The sequence below is a fragment of the Alosa alosa genome, chromosome 9 (assembly GCF_017589495.1).
Source record: "Alosa alosa isolate M-15738 ecotype Scorff River chromosome 9, AALO_Geno_1.1, whole genome shotgun sequence".
NCBI classification, from domain to species: Eukaryota; Metazoa; Chordata; class Actinopteri; order Clupeiformes; family Clupeidae; genus Alosa; species Alosa alosa.
This window is the reverse complement of record NC_063197.1, coordinates 10,610,396-10,625,248: the sequence shown is the minus strand read 5'-3', so window position 1 is coordinate 10,625,248 and position 14,853 is coordinate 10,610,396. Positions and strand designations below refer to the sequence as shown.

The following is a 14,853-nucleotide window of genomic DNA, read 5'->3' as shown; positions in this document are numbered from 1 at the left end:
TTAGAGCATTAAGTATGACCACTGTTTTTTTTTACAGAGGATTAAGTATGACCACTGGTTTTTACAGAGCATTAAGTATGACCACTGTTTTTTTTACAGAGGATTAAGTATGACCACTGGTTTTTGCAGAGTTAGGATTGAGTATGACCACTGGGTGACCACTGGTTTTCCATCTGCACACACACTAGCCACGTTTACATGGACACTAATCCGATTACAAACGGAATAACGGCTCAATCGGAATAAAAATTGTCATACTGTACACCTTAATCGGAATAAAAATGCCTGATCCAATTAGAATTTTAATCAAAATGAAAGCGGTTACTGATGGTTACTGGCTACTGGCTACTGATTAGGCAGCTCCAGAACCATGAGGGGGACAAAAAAAATGCATTTCCATCTCAAAACCTCCTAACTCCTCAAGGGTGTAACAGCACAGATCTACAGTACTGTAGTTAAAACAGTTAAAACAGTTAGAATGTTATGAATCTAGATATAGCTTTGGCCAGTGATGTCACTCTGCTTGTCAGGAACCTCAATGTTCTCTTAGTATCACTCATATGACACTTTATCTTAGCTTGACTCTGAATGTCAATAAAACCAAGGAAATGGTAGTGGATTACAGAAGGCAGCAGCAGAACTACAGTTACACCCCGCTAATGATCAGCAGGCAACCTGTAGAGAGAGTCACAAGTTTTAAATACCTTGGTGTCCACATTACTGAAGACTTAACATGGACTGTTAACACTCAATATGTTCTGAAGAAGTCCAGACAACGATTCTACTTCCTTCGTCAGCTAAGGAAATTCAAAGTTTCTACATCCATCATGAAGGCCTTCTACACTTCAGCTGTTGAGAGTGTTTTAACTGGTAGCATCATTACCTGGTATGGGAACTCCACAGTTAGAGATTGTAGTACTCTGCAGAGAGTAGTGCGCTCAGCTGAACGTACTATAAGAACTCAACTCCCTGCTCTACAAGATATCTATTCCAGAAGAGTACTCCTAAGAGCCCAAAAGATCCTGAAGGACTCTTCTCATCCTAACAATGGATTATTCCTACCGCTGAAATCAAACACATGGCCTGTGTCATTTGCAATCCGATCCATTGGGCTCAAGTCCCCTTGAACCACCATGGGGTGAAAGAGATGGCAGTCCACTAATCAATGGGTGGATGAGTCACTCTGAGGTATTATATGACTTTGACCATTAGCTCTGATTGGTAATATTTTAAACAGTAAAATGGTCTGAGCTGTAGCCTAATGTCATTGTCTGATTATGTTCCTGCTTACACATTCGTGATCTTAATCTGACTTAATAATGAAAAATCGGAGTCTGCTGTGCTATATACATGTAGCTCATTGTCACCGCCAGGTAATCAAGGCAATCAGGTCTTCGCCTTTCACCCCTGTTCCTTCGCCATTCCTTCCAGCAGTGCCCGCACAGCTAGTTCTGCTTTCTCATTTCTACATTTTGTGCCCCATGTTATTAAATGTGCTACATAGTTTGTGGTAATGATTACACAAAGATGAATGGCTATGCTGTTTCACAGTTAAATATTGAAAATGGGATAGAGTGTAATGGGATACAGTGCAATGGCTTTATATTTTACATCAGAAACCTCATTTTAGTTTGCTTAACTGGATCAAGTGGATCAATTTACAATTGAGCTGCTTTTCAAGTTGTTTTCCGAAGTGTCAGTGACTCACTGTAATTCTGCAACATGCATCCTGAAAAAGACAATTAACTCTGTTGTTTTCATTTAAGAGAAATCAATGATGATTTACAACTCTTACCAAACGATTGTAGCCGATGGCTATTTCTGGCTTTTGAATTAGCTTTTCCTTATCACAAGTTCAATTCATATCCCTTCAAGCAGAAATGCACAAAATGTTTTTCATGTGTCATTACAACATGCATATCAATACAATGCACTTTGGACGTAAAAACGTTTCATAATGAATTTCTTTTGTATTGTATCTATAATGCACCTACACATCTGTGTTAGAGCTCCCTATGATATCCCTATACACATCTGTGTTAGAGCTCCCTATGATATCCCTGTACTGTACACATCTGTGTTAGAGCTCAGTATGATATCCCTATACACATCTGTGTTAGAGCTCCCTATGATATCCCTGTACTGTACACATCTGTGTTAGAGCTCCATATGATATCCCTGTACTGTACACATCTGTGTTAGAGCTCCCTATGATATCCCTATACACATCTGTGTTAGAGCTCCCTGTACTGTACACATCTGTGTTAGAGCTCCCTATGATATCCCTGGTAAGTTTTTTTTCCTTTTTAAAATGTATTCCAAAGTCTTGTCTCATCACGTCATTACACTTTGACATAGGCAATGTACATATCAATACACACACTTCATAAAGTCATACAAAAAATTAAAAAGTAATGTCTAGTAATGACACTGCTCCTGACGGAAAACCGCAAACGTGCCGCTCCACGAGCAGGTCCATTTCTCTGCTGCTTCAAAGTGTCCTGTTCATTAGCGCGTGTGACAGCGGCGCTGGCTGTGCGGCTGGCTTTGTGGACCCTGCTCACTGGGTCTCTGAGCACGGCACCACCCAGACCATTTATAATTATTACTTACATAAATATTTGATATAGTGTTGGAACAGGCAGCGGTAAGATATCACTGTCACTGTGAAACGGTGGAGGTTTAGTCTCCAGCACAACTCCTGCTTATGGGAAGTACTTTAGCCAAAATACAACTGATGTCCAGACCATTAGCAATGTAGATATTTTATTTAGGATAGGCATGAAACACCTCCAAGGAAAAGGAGTCCATTCAGAAAAAGTCCATTCAGAAAAACTGGCAGAAAAGCTGTTGTTTCCACCCTGGAACCTTTGAAATGCTCACCGGAGTTTAAAGCTGCCATGTGTAACTCTTGTTGTCAAGAAAGCAGTCGAGAAAAATACTTTTAGTCTCACTCCGGTAATGATGCAGGTATAATGATTTTGTTTTGGTCTTGCTACATTCCAATGCACATTTTGCATATTTGTGTGTGCAGTCTGTTTGGCATTTGTTTACCTTTATCGGCTTTGCAATACGGTAAATAGCCATATACTGTAAAACACCTGAAACAAAGAAAAGGATCTTTCACATTGTTCTTTCAATTGTCCTTGTTAGTCAAATCCAATTTTATTCATCACATTCTTTTTTGGTTTCTCGGTTTTCTCCACACACTTCAAAACTTGCTTACCAGACTTCACTTTAATCTATTTTTTTAAGGAAAATGATCGTTCCTTAAGGAATACTGTGGCAGTTGGACCTTAAGTGGAATGGGGACATTTTGGTTGTCCTTGTTTTCCTGCAAAGACCAAATATCCAGGGCCTCCAGGGGGCCTCTTTCTGTGTTTTGGTAAGGGTGCTTTTCATGATGCACTGATGCATAATAGTGGCCTTTATGAGAGAACAATTTGTAGATCGTGCCAAAATTGGCTTTATATTTTATGGCTGTTAAACTCATCCATTGAGGTGAAAAGTGCTGAAGTAACACTGTGCAGTATCTGAGAGATATGCTATGCATGTTGGATAATGGGCATCTTAAGAGGTGGTGGTCACCAGGTATGGTCACCTCACCATGCTTAATTTCAGCTTGATATAGCATACAGAATAATGTATTCTGACCAGTTAAACATCTGTGACATTATGCGTGCTGTACAGTGGCTCTTATGAAAGCCTGGAAAGTCTGTTGCACCATCGTTACAGTTCAGGCGATGTGATGACAGTAAGCTGAAGAGATTTCCCCTCTCTGTCATAAATCCAGGTTAACATTGAAAATATGTCTGGCAAACATGGGGAATATCAATGAACTGGCTCTACGCCAGCTGGACATAGGCGCTCTGTGACCTGTGTACTGTTATTATCATACATTTGTAATTAACTCAGTACCCAGTGATGACACTTGGCAGACCGGAACCATTATCTGTTCAAAGTTATTGCAGGCATATTCAATGTGACATGGCTTGTTAGAAACACATTTGAAAGACAGCATTTAAAAAGAACAACCAGGAATAATAATAGCACCCATGTTTATATGCTATTTGTTCATACAGACTAATTAGGTTGAATTCCCCCCTCATTTAACAATATGTCTCTTCGTATACTGTCTATATGGTGTCGTGGATGTGAGTACAAGAGAGATGTACTTAAGCTGATTTCATGTCTAAACTTGCCGGTAATGATGTGGGTATGTGCTGCATTTGTGGTTATTCTGAATACACACACTAAATACATAGCTGTAAGTTGGCCTGGCTTTCATTTACTATTTTGGTCATTTATCATGCTTGAAGGAAACTGGCATATGTTACACTTGTAAATGTAGCATTAATTTAGGAAATTAAATTTAAACCATTTAGTGTCTGACTTAATGAAATACAATGACATGCAGTATAACATATTAAAATATAAAGAGGTCAGCACAGGGATGCTATCTTCCAATGCACTTGATGAATGTTTGGCTGTATAATCTAGGCTCTCTGTTTTTGTTTACTTCAGTGACTACCATACACTCTTTGTAGCTTGCTTAGGTGCGCCATTGGCTTTCACCCAAAGACATGCCATCTGTAGTAGCTGAACTAGTTGGCTATCCCACCACCACATTACAGGGAGATACTGTACACAGGTTGGGTGGTTGGGATTACATTTCCAGACGCCTTTGTTGCCTCCTTGCCAGCCACTATTTCATATTAGGCTAATGTTTTCATCCTGTTCGCACTGCCCCGCTGGGTTAAGAGTCAGACCAAAGAGTGATGAAAGTATTCTGCAATAGATCAGTCAACTCCAAACACTCATATGCCACTTCTCTGTAAAATCACAGTGGATACTCAATACTTTATGCTGCCTAAATCGTGTAAAGAAAAATGAGCAAAATGAGCGCATATGTTATACCAAGATGTGATTTCCAAGATCCAAGTCATTATTTGCATCATGTCATCTCAGGTTCGATGACATTGCGTGCCGTTAAAACAAAGTGTGCAGGACATGTTCACTTGTCATTTTGTCATTTGTTTTAACCACATTGCTGGTGTTTTAGTATGTAGCCTAAGCCCAGTTCTACAACAGATCAGTGGTCATTTCATGTTTGTTTGTTGTATGTGTTACGTGTGGCATGAATTACCAAAGCTCCTCCGTTAGTGCCCGATCGAGCAGACTATCTCCAAGCGAGGTTGAGCACTCGCCCTCCTCCGCACACGATCACGCACTGAAACCACTCCTCTCGCTGTCGGTCTTCATCCTATCTCCCACCTCCCACTGCAACCATTTCAGCGGAATAGACGCTCGTTGCATCCGTGGGACGCAAACTGGCTCGACTTGCTCTACACCTTTACGACACGGGACAGTGACAGGGGCAGATATTTTTTGAAAAAATACGGCTTCTACGCCTTGCAGGCATTGATGGATAGTACCCAATTCAAGTGTACGATTTACAGTGGATTTTTCTGATTGTGTACTGGAAATTGACGCCATATGAAGAACCACCCTTTGCTTCTGTCTCGCATCACGAACTTGTACTTCTAAAAATATGGGGAGGCATGAATTGGTTTATCTTCACAAAAGCCGAGATATAGACAGTACCTTCTGCCACAACTCAACGTGTTTCCCCATCGCATATGACTAGCACATCATCAAATATTTTCGAGCGTTTGGACAGTATGTGGGTATGTTACATTCCTCTGAAGGAGACTCGTGCATCAGTTTCTGTCGGAAGCACACCCACCATAGTGTGATGCTCCTTGAATTCTCTTGGCTCAATCCGCAGCTCCAGAACCGGCGGCCCACTTTTGGATTTACAATTGGATTCAAATTATTTGCATGAAAAGGCGTTCCCCGATGGACAATTATTCAACTATTCCATGTGAGTAGCGGCTGTTGTGTATATTGCTCCATTGATCGACATTGCCTCGGTTTATCATCTCGGAAGAACGATTTAATTAGACATAAATCAAGGATAGCCTATAGTGTATCTGTAAATTACATTGCATTGGCTTAAATGAGATATGCATATCGTTGAGCTTCTGAATGAACACGATCCTCTGCATTGCGATAACTGCCCACACAGAGAGCAGCGATCGCTAAACTGACTAGAGAGATGCATAGATATAGGCAACATCTCTTATGAGCACTGAATCATTTTCTGTAACTCTTGTCTTCACTGAATGCGTCCAGATGAATGATTCTTAGACTACCACAACTCACAGTCCTAACAATCATTTGAACTAATTTGCTTTTTGAAGGAATAGCATTTTTCCTGAGGGATGCCTATTGTCAATGTAATGATCGCTTACTCGTTTAATTGATTTTTACGCATGGGACATGCTGCTCATTACTGAACGATAGTGTATATTGCATACGTTTTACTAATGTCATTGTTAGCAGACTTAGGGTTGACTGTGATCCCATGTGATAATGAGCGGAAATGATAAGGACATCTTCATACAAGAGTTTGGCATGCAGCAACAAGGCACTAGTCTATGTCAAACGGGTGCAAAATTATCTGCGATCCCTTTTGCTCTTTATAACAACCGACATCCAGTAGGCTCCATATCTCTAAGTAGACTAATGTAAAAGAATCCAGCCTGACTCTTTCTTTCAGATTCTCCATCTGAGATAGTAGATGTGGTTGACTTTAGTGCAGTAAATGGGCTACTGCAACGATTTAGTACGTTGCTACAAGTGCATTATTTACATGACATATCTACTATCTTCCTTTTACCATCCTTCCAATGCTGAAGGAGTTTTTGAGCTCGTTGTGTGGTGCATGGCATCTGGATTGATAGTGTATCTTCTCATTAGCAAGCCTAGTCTATTCATATGTATCCTGACTGAAGGAGGCTAACAAATGGGGCCCAGCTATAATTAGCCCTTTTGCCATCCTACAGAAGTCACCATAGTCAGGCAGTAACCTATTTCAGGTCAGTCTCCATCGCTGTATATTTGTAAAGGTAAATGTTAGAGATATATTACGGAAGTTATTGTTCAGTAGGTGGTGTAGCCTATTGATTTAGACAAAATCACAGTAACATTGGTAGTGCACCAATACGTATAAACATGTCATCACCTACAGTATATCATTTATATTGCGATATGACAAATGCTTATGATGGGGAGGAATTTTACCATTATATTGATACAGTAATGATACAATATTGCCCATTCCTACAAGCTTGTTACTATCCTGGAGGGAGACTATTCCTTGCTAATATATATGAATTCTGATGTGTCCTCCTGCAGATTGTCCATTCCCTTTCCATTATTTACAAGATGCGGTAAATTGGACAGTATCATTATTCATGCCTATTATTAGATTTGGTTTGGTGTGAGAGAGTCAAAGCTAAGTTATTGAGTGATGTGTGATGAGACTAAGCCTAGTAAAACTGTCATATGAATGGCCTATTCTGTCCATCTGTGCATAAAGCATTTTTGCCAAAATATGATTTGAAAGATGTCTGTTGTTGTTGCTGACCTTGCTTGCCTTCCTTCTGTGCAAATGGCATCACTACTTTTGGATATATGGCTGCTATTCTGCCAATGATTTCACAATAGCTAGCGTGCTGCTGTGTAACTACAGTGAGTAAAAAAAAGTCCAACTAGGCTCTTCGATGTCATTTCCTTCCCTATGCTGTTAGCTTAACTTGTTTGTCTTTTTATGCTCACAATTGATACATTGATTGATTGATCTCCTGGCTGGATGTCTGATTGAAGGAAGTTCTGATTGATTGATTACTACTGTGTCCACACATGTTTGTGTTTATTCAATGTATACATCTGAGCATCCTTCTGCCAGTGCTGGTATCTGATCAGCTGCTCATCAGCTGGGCTTAAGACCCTTAGTATGAATCAGCACAATGACAGGAGAGAACTGGAATAAGACATTTGAATGTGAGTTTAAGATAATATACCTATTTGCACAGAAGGCATTTAGCAGATATCCTTGTATCACTCTCTAACTGTACAGTATGCCATCTATAGTTATATCTTCTCGTAGCCAGTATTGTGTTTCTTTTAGCATAACTGTATACGTTGTAAATGTTAAAATAAAACATTGGTGGCCTCTCCAGCATCAGCATTGTGTGTGTGTGTGTGTGTGTGTGTGTGTGTGTGTGTGTGTGTGTGTGTGTGTGTGTGTGTGTCTGTGTGTGTCAGAAGTAGATTGTGAATGTTGTACCGTGTTTTATAGCATAACAGTAGAATATGTATATACATTGAGGGCATGGGTTAGGTTACCTCTCTCTTAGCAGGCTAACCTCATTCTGTCCCCTAAGCAGTCTCAGCAGCAGCAGTGGTGGCAGAAGCAGATCGTTATGGTTGCATTGGTGTTGTTGACATGGATCACTCATCTGTAAGGCCCTGGGGAGGCCTGCTGAAACTGAGGAGATGTGAAAGGTAACAAACCTGTCACGGCCCTGTCGCTCGCTCGCCTTTAGATGCTAGTTATGTCAGAATGCACCTATCGGTCCCTCTGCCTGTGCACCGCTCAGATCCCTCCCCGACATGGATCTGCTCATATTGGTGCTGCTAATACTCTGTCCTTTGGGATGTTTTGGCTTAGTTCAGTTAATGCTTTGGCTCTTCAGAAGGGGCGTCACTGAAAGAGATATGATAATGGAGCAGTGAGGTTTGGGAGTTTCCTCCAGGTAGTGGCCTTGCTGAAATAACATGGAACAAAGGAATCGTCATTACAGTGCCACTGGAGACTGTGTGTGTGTGTGTGTGTGTGTGTGTGTGTGTGTGTGTGTGTGTGTGTGTCTGTGTGTCTGTGTGTGTGTGTGTGTCTTTGAATGCATGAAACATTGGGTATAATATGACTTGTCGTCTGAGCAGGCTTTGTACAGTATATGAGCATGCTATGAAATAGAGACACTTTTTATCACCGGATTTAGATGTTTATGGCATGGGGCTTTTGCACATGATAGGTCTGTGTTTGAGTCATCCCATCGGGGCCTTCAAAGGAAGTGCTTGGAACATATATGTCTCTCTCTGCAGACTAATTATTTCTCTAGAAGAAAGCTTTATGTGCATGTTAATTGTTTCCATGATAATTAAAGTCACTTTTGTATAAGGAACAAAAGGTTATTGTTATTGTATAAGTAGTAGAATATCTTATCAATGACTTGTGATGGTTCCCAAGCTGTGGTGTGATTGGTCTAAGAGAACTATCACAAACCTCTGTGTGTATTTGCTAAAGAACTGCCTTTAATCCTGTGTCATCCCACAGCAGTTATATGGACTTGGACAGTTATACGGTTGGACAGTTATACGGTTCTTGTGGAAGTAATGTGAACTAGACAGCAGGAGAACAGAACCAACCACGGCTACAGCTGATTGGTGTTTGGGTTTGTCCCAGACTCAGCTGTGTGTCGCGGGCAGGTGATTTATGTGCTCGGGACGGGAGCTCATGGGCGCGAGTGCAGCTCGAGCAGGTAGCTGGAGAGGTTTGCTGGGGAGTGGAGGGGTCGTGTCCTAACCTGTAATGCTTATATAGGACACTCATGGGGTCTGGCCTGGATACGACTCAGGGACATCAGGAGCTTAGTCATCCAGAGAGCTGAGTGAGTCCACCCCTCCACACGCAAGGCACCGAAAGAGTGGGGAGACATTGCACACAGCGTGGAATAGGAGAAGGACGCTGTGTCGGTGCAATAATCTCAAATGATATCCTGTGAAGCATATGCTGTCACCCCCTCTCTCATGCATCACAAATGCGTTAAAAGAAAAAGTAATTTTGTTCCTATGGCAGAGCCAAGCCATTGTGATATCTCATATTGTTTGAGGGTAGGATATCCTCCTTTGCTGTAAGCATTGTCTTCATATTAGCCATCCACAAAGAAAGGTACATACCTCATGGCTTACAGTTAATTGGTGAATGGAATCTTGGTTTAAGAATATCACAGGTATTGTCCTGTGTACAGCTCATCAAAATGACAGTTAATGTTTCACCCATATGTTTGGTGTTGATAGTAGAAGCCGTACTGGGAATGACACCTTAGACCTTTGAAGCCTCTGGCGGCATCCTGAAAGTGGATTTTGTCGCTGTGACATCTGCCTCTTCCCTGTCAACAGCTGTTGTTTGTGCGATCTTATGTCAGAAATCGGGCCAGTCGCCACTCTGAATGTTTTAACAAATTAAAATACACACACACATACACACACACACACACACACACACACACACACACACACACACACACAAACACACACACACACACACTCGCAGATGTGGCCAGACCCTGTTAAACCATGAATTGTGCACCATAACAATAAGATAGTTTAATATTACACCAACACTAGAATACAAAATTAAGATTAAGTCCTCAATTTGACTGGTGAATGTTGAGGACCGTCTTAATTTAGTATTTTTCTTTTATAGTGTCTTTAATGTGATTGATGCCCTCAGTATGATCCCCTAGAGGTTTATTAGCTGCCATCTTTAAATGTGAAGGTGTGGTGTGCTTCTGTTGATCTGCAGGAGTCGTGTGGCGTGCATGGGATTTATATTTTGACACGGGTGAGATTGTACTGCAGATTACAGCACCTGCACTTCTGTCTGGAGGTGATTAATTTCCAATCATTTGCATGCCAGCCGGAGCAGCAGCCTACTGTGCTGTTCTTCATGGTGACGGTGCCTGGGGACAAATGGAGGAGGTGGTGTTAGCCAGTCTCTCTCCACCCTGACATGGGACTGCAGCAGCAGGGTGTGTGTGTGTGTGTGTGTGTGTGTGTGTGTGTGTGTGTGTGTGTGTGTGTGTGTGTGTGTGTGTGTGTGTGTGTGTGTGTGTGTGTGACTCTCAGGAGACAGATGTGTGAGCGAGAGAGCGGCCTGCCGTGTCTCTCCCACAGTGTGTGTGTGTGTGTGTGTGTGTGTGTGTGTGTGTGTGAATGTGTATGTGTATGTGAGTACACTGGAAGAGGTTGCAATACGTGTATCTGTGTGTGTGTGTGTGTAGAGTGATATAGTGTGTGTATGTGTGCCTGTGTGTGTGTGTGTGTGTGTGTGTGTGTGTGTATGTGTGTGTGTGTGTGTGTGTGTGTTGGGGAGAAATAACCTGCTGGACAGGTGTAAAGGTATCAGGCTCGGAGACGTGCTATGAGAGGGAGGGCCGGTCCGTCTCGTCCTGTGTCGTCCCAGTGGGGCAGAGGTCAGTCCAAAGCCCCCTGAGTGACGGTGTGCGCCGCGCCGCCTGATGTGTGTGTGATGGGCCACTGCCATCGCCGCGGGGAGATGAATGGCGTGTTTACAGCAGCGGACGACGCTTGACAACCCACACTGGAGGACTGCCAGGCCACAGGGTGTGTGTGTGTGTGTGTGTGTGTGTGTGTGTGTGTGTGTGTGTGTGTGTGTGGAGAAGGAGGAGGAATGAATGTAGGTGGGGGTGGGGGGCGGGTGGCTGGGGGATGTGCAGAGAGACTGTCACCAAGGGTACCAGCTCTGATGCCTCAACTCACTCTCTTGCACCATCTCACGCAGACTCCGAGCCGTGTTTTTGTCAACGTCTTGGTTATTGAGGTACAGGTAGTGTGCAGCAGGTACAGTATAGCAGGGCTGTAAAAGTGCCATGCTGCAGACTGGAGCGTTGGGCTCGATAGTGATGAAGAGGGGGCTTTGAAGGTGTCTAGTGTGAACATAGTGCATCAACAGGAACAATGAGCCATTGTTTTTACTCATTTTGTGATTTTGCCATTTTGTGGTTCTGAAAACTGCGTTCAACTTACCCTGCGTATGCCACAGCTAATCCTGAAGCCAGTGGCTCATTCACTGATATTATGTCCATACGTTTCCGTATATCTATTTTTATGCATGCAAGGTTTGGCTCCAGCAACGACTCACATGCAAATGTGCAAGCTTTGTTGAGGAGGTTTTATATTAAGCACAGACATGGTTTTGAAGCCGCTGCAGGATATTTGGGGTTTCTATGAGTTTGGCAACACATTTCCCTTCTCGTGTGAGCTTTTGGACTGTTGGTAGTGTTAGTGTCATGACACGCCTATGGATGTTGAACGTCTAAAGTTATATAAATGTTCATGAGGTTTTATACATTGATGTTACTTCACAGTGGAAGTTCTAAGAATATCAAAAGTTATGTTGGAAAGTGATATGCAAGAAAAATCAAAAACAGAACAGGTGTTTTTGATGTTTTTTTTTTGTATTCAGTTTCAAAGAAAAAAATAAATGTTTGAGAGGAAAAGTCCCTTTATCGTTGTACAAATGTTTCAGTCTAATACACTATATATTGGTAATGGGGGTAATTTGGTTCAGTGAAACTAGGAAGGTTTAATTCATCCCATTAAAGCAATACAGTATAGTCATTTGTCATGGTTTGCCTTCCAGCAGGTCAGAGGGAGGCAGAATATGAGAGGAGGCAGAGGAAATGAAACGGAGTTGAATTTCAGACCGTTTGCGGCATCACAAATCGGTCTGTCTGATATTAATTATGCAAGCACTTTCTCTTCATCCAAATTGGGGCGAGGGGTTGTGAGATTGATTAAGACGCCTGTCATCCAGTGTTGCGGATCGGCTCGCTAGCCTGCCATGTCTAATAGTGTTGCTGGCTGCGTGTTATGTGGATAGGAGAGGTTAACACTGCCATGGTTAGTTTCTAGCCAAGCAGTAGCATTCAGTGCTGTCTTCTCCTCCCCAAAATACACACACGCTGCCTGGCAGTGCTGGAGTTGAGCTCATAAAAAGCATTACAGTGCTACAGTGGTACCATATTTTCCCTCTGGCTTTGTAAGACTATGTATTACCACCCCACTAACATCAAATTCACTTTATTAGTCTAAGCCTAATTGCATCACGCAGATATAACTTGGAGGTAGGGTAGCCTATTCATTATGTGTGCAGTTGCATTCATGGACATCAAAGAAATTCTGCACTATTCATATTTTTGTTATTTTCCCTTTTTCTGTATGTTTTTATATTCTATATATATTTTTCTCTACGTTTTATATGCTTGTGCATGTTTAGTGCTGGCACAATAGGTTGTGATGTAACCTAACAATAGCATGAGCTCGGGGACGTGCAGCCCTGCCCCTGTACAGCGGCGTGAGTTCATTTGGTTGCTCGCTCCTTTCAGTCTGTGAAAGCACTTCTGGCCTTCACACAAAGACCCCGCATGTATGTCTCTCTGCCTCCACAGGGTGTGTGCATTAGAGAGAGCAAGTGAACGAGGGTTAGCGAGCGAGGGAGGGAGCGACTCAGCACCCTCAGGCTTCCATTATCTCCCGCCGCGTCCGAGGCAGTGAATAAGAAGCGAAAGTTAAGTCCTTCTTAGTGGCCGTCATTTTTAAATCCAGCGTCCACCGCCCAGTCATCTCTCTTCCCAGAGGGAGAGACTGCAGTAAGTTAAGACTGATCGTAGGGAGTAGTGGTGTGTGTGTGTGTGTGAAAGAGAGAGAGTGTGTGTGTGAGTGTGTGTGTGTGTGTGTGTGTGTGTGTGTGTGTGTGTGTGTGTGTGTGTGTGTGTGTGTGTGTGTGTGTGTGTGTGTGTGGTGGGAGTTTGTGTGTGTGCGTGGTGGGAGTGGGGGTTAGGAATTGTGGCGGAATGAAGGATGTGGACTGCTTCTGTTTTAATAGCTCTATTGAGTTGTCTTTTTTTAGGTCTTTGGGTATTTTAGAGAGATGTACTGTACATGTGCAGAAAGGGACTCAGAGGACGAACAGCGGCCGGGTAGTCGGGTCAGGCAGCTTCTGCTTTTGGTTTGTACTGAAGTCGCGTACGCTATATATACAGTAATGCATACAAGCATCCATACATACATTATACTGTACGGAGACATACAGCTACAGTATAGATAAACACACACACACACACACACACACACACTCACACACACACACACACACAGCACACACACACACACACACACACACACACACACACATATGGAGACAACCATTGTGAAATATGGACTTAATTTCAGAAACGTTGACAAAATGTTACATTTCTAGATGAAGTCAGACACCTTGTGTCATGACACTAAGGAGGATAAGAAATCTTTGTCCGAAGTCGAAGCAGAAAAGTCCAGGGACAGGCCAAAGGTTTGGAGTGGTTCTTAGAGGAAGCCAGCAGGTGTATCTGTCTTAGTGTTAGCATTTGATGTGTGTGTAGTCCACATTTTTTGTTTCAGTTTTATTTTATTACATTTACCTTGTTTCAAGTTTTATTATTGAATGAATTATTTCTGTTTCAAAGGTGAGAGGTTCAACTATTTTTGTCCTTTTCTCTGTGCGGTTCAGTGAGCTGTCTAAGACAAAATCCAATCCCCCATGTTGATATGGCGATAATAAAGTATTGAGTCTTGCAGTCATGCAGTGCTGGATTCATGTCTCAAATCATGATGAAGGTGCAGTTGACCCCTTTTCTCTCGCTTCTTAAAGTGACACAGTGCAGTTCTTTTACCTTAAAATGATGGCTTCAAACTCTTCATGATGATGCGCGACTTATAATAGGCAGACTTGCATCCATGTCACTGCCGATGCCCACCCAGAATGCCTGGTGTTACACAGCGTAGCTTTGTTGTTCCAAACCGAACGTGGCACTTTTTGTCAGGTCTCTACGGTTACCCAATAATGTAGGCACTCCTATCCCTTTATTACAGTACTAGTATTGACAGATTAATTGGTAAATCCTAGCTAAGGTCTCCTCTGCACTGTAGCTTACATGTTATTCTATTGCTGTAAATCACCTTGGATAAAAGTGTCTGCCAAATTAAGAAATGTAAATGTAAATGTAAATGTACCCCGTCAGTGCTAAATGGATACCCGGTGTGATGAAAATCAATGTAAAGGTGAAATCCTATATTGTGGTACCTGGAAGCTGGAGTGCT

General features: G+C 42.3%; 1 protein-coding gene across 12 annotated transcripts in view; it reads left to right on the top strand.

Annotated features, from left to right (window-relative positions):
* lrrc7 (leucine rich repeat containing 7) overlaps nucleotides 1-14,853 on the top strand; it is a 135,301-nt gene that overhangs the window by 47,415 nt on the left and 73,033 nt on the right. For 9 of the 12 annotated variants that reach the window (XR_007194569.1, XR_007194568.1, XR_007194567.1 and 6 more), the window contains exon 1: nucleotides 5,260-5,884. The exons of the other annotated variants lie outside the window; for them this stretch is intronic. Coding sequence is in view for 1 of the 9 variants with exons in the window: in XM_048252558.1 (XP_048108515.1) it covers nucleotides 5,842-5,884 (43 nt within the window). In the remaining 8 variants the exon portion in view is untranslated. Of the gene's footprint in view, nucleotides 1-5,259; nucleotides 5,885-14,853 lie in introns of those variants that run through there. 12 annotated transcript variants of the gene reach the window in all.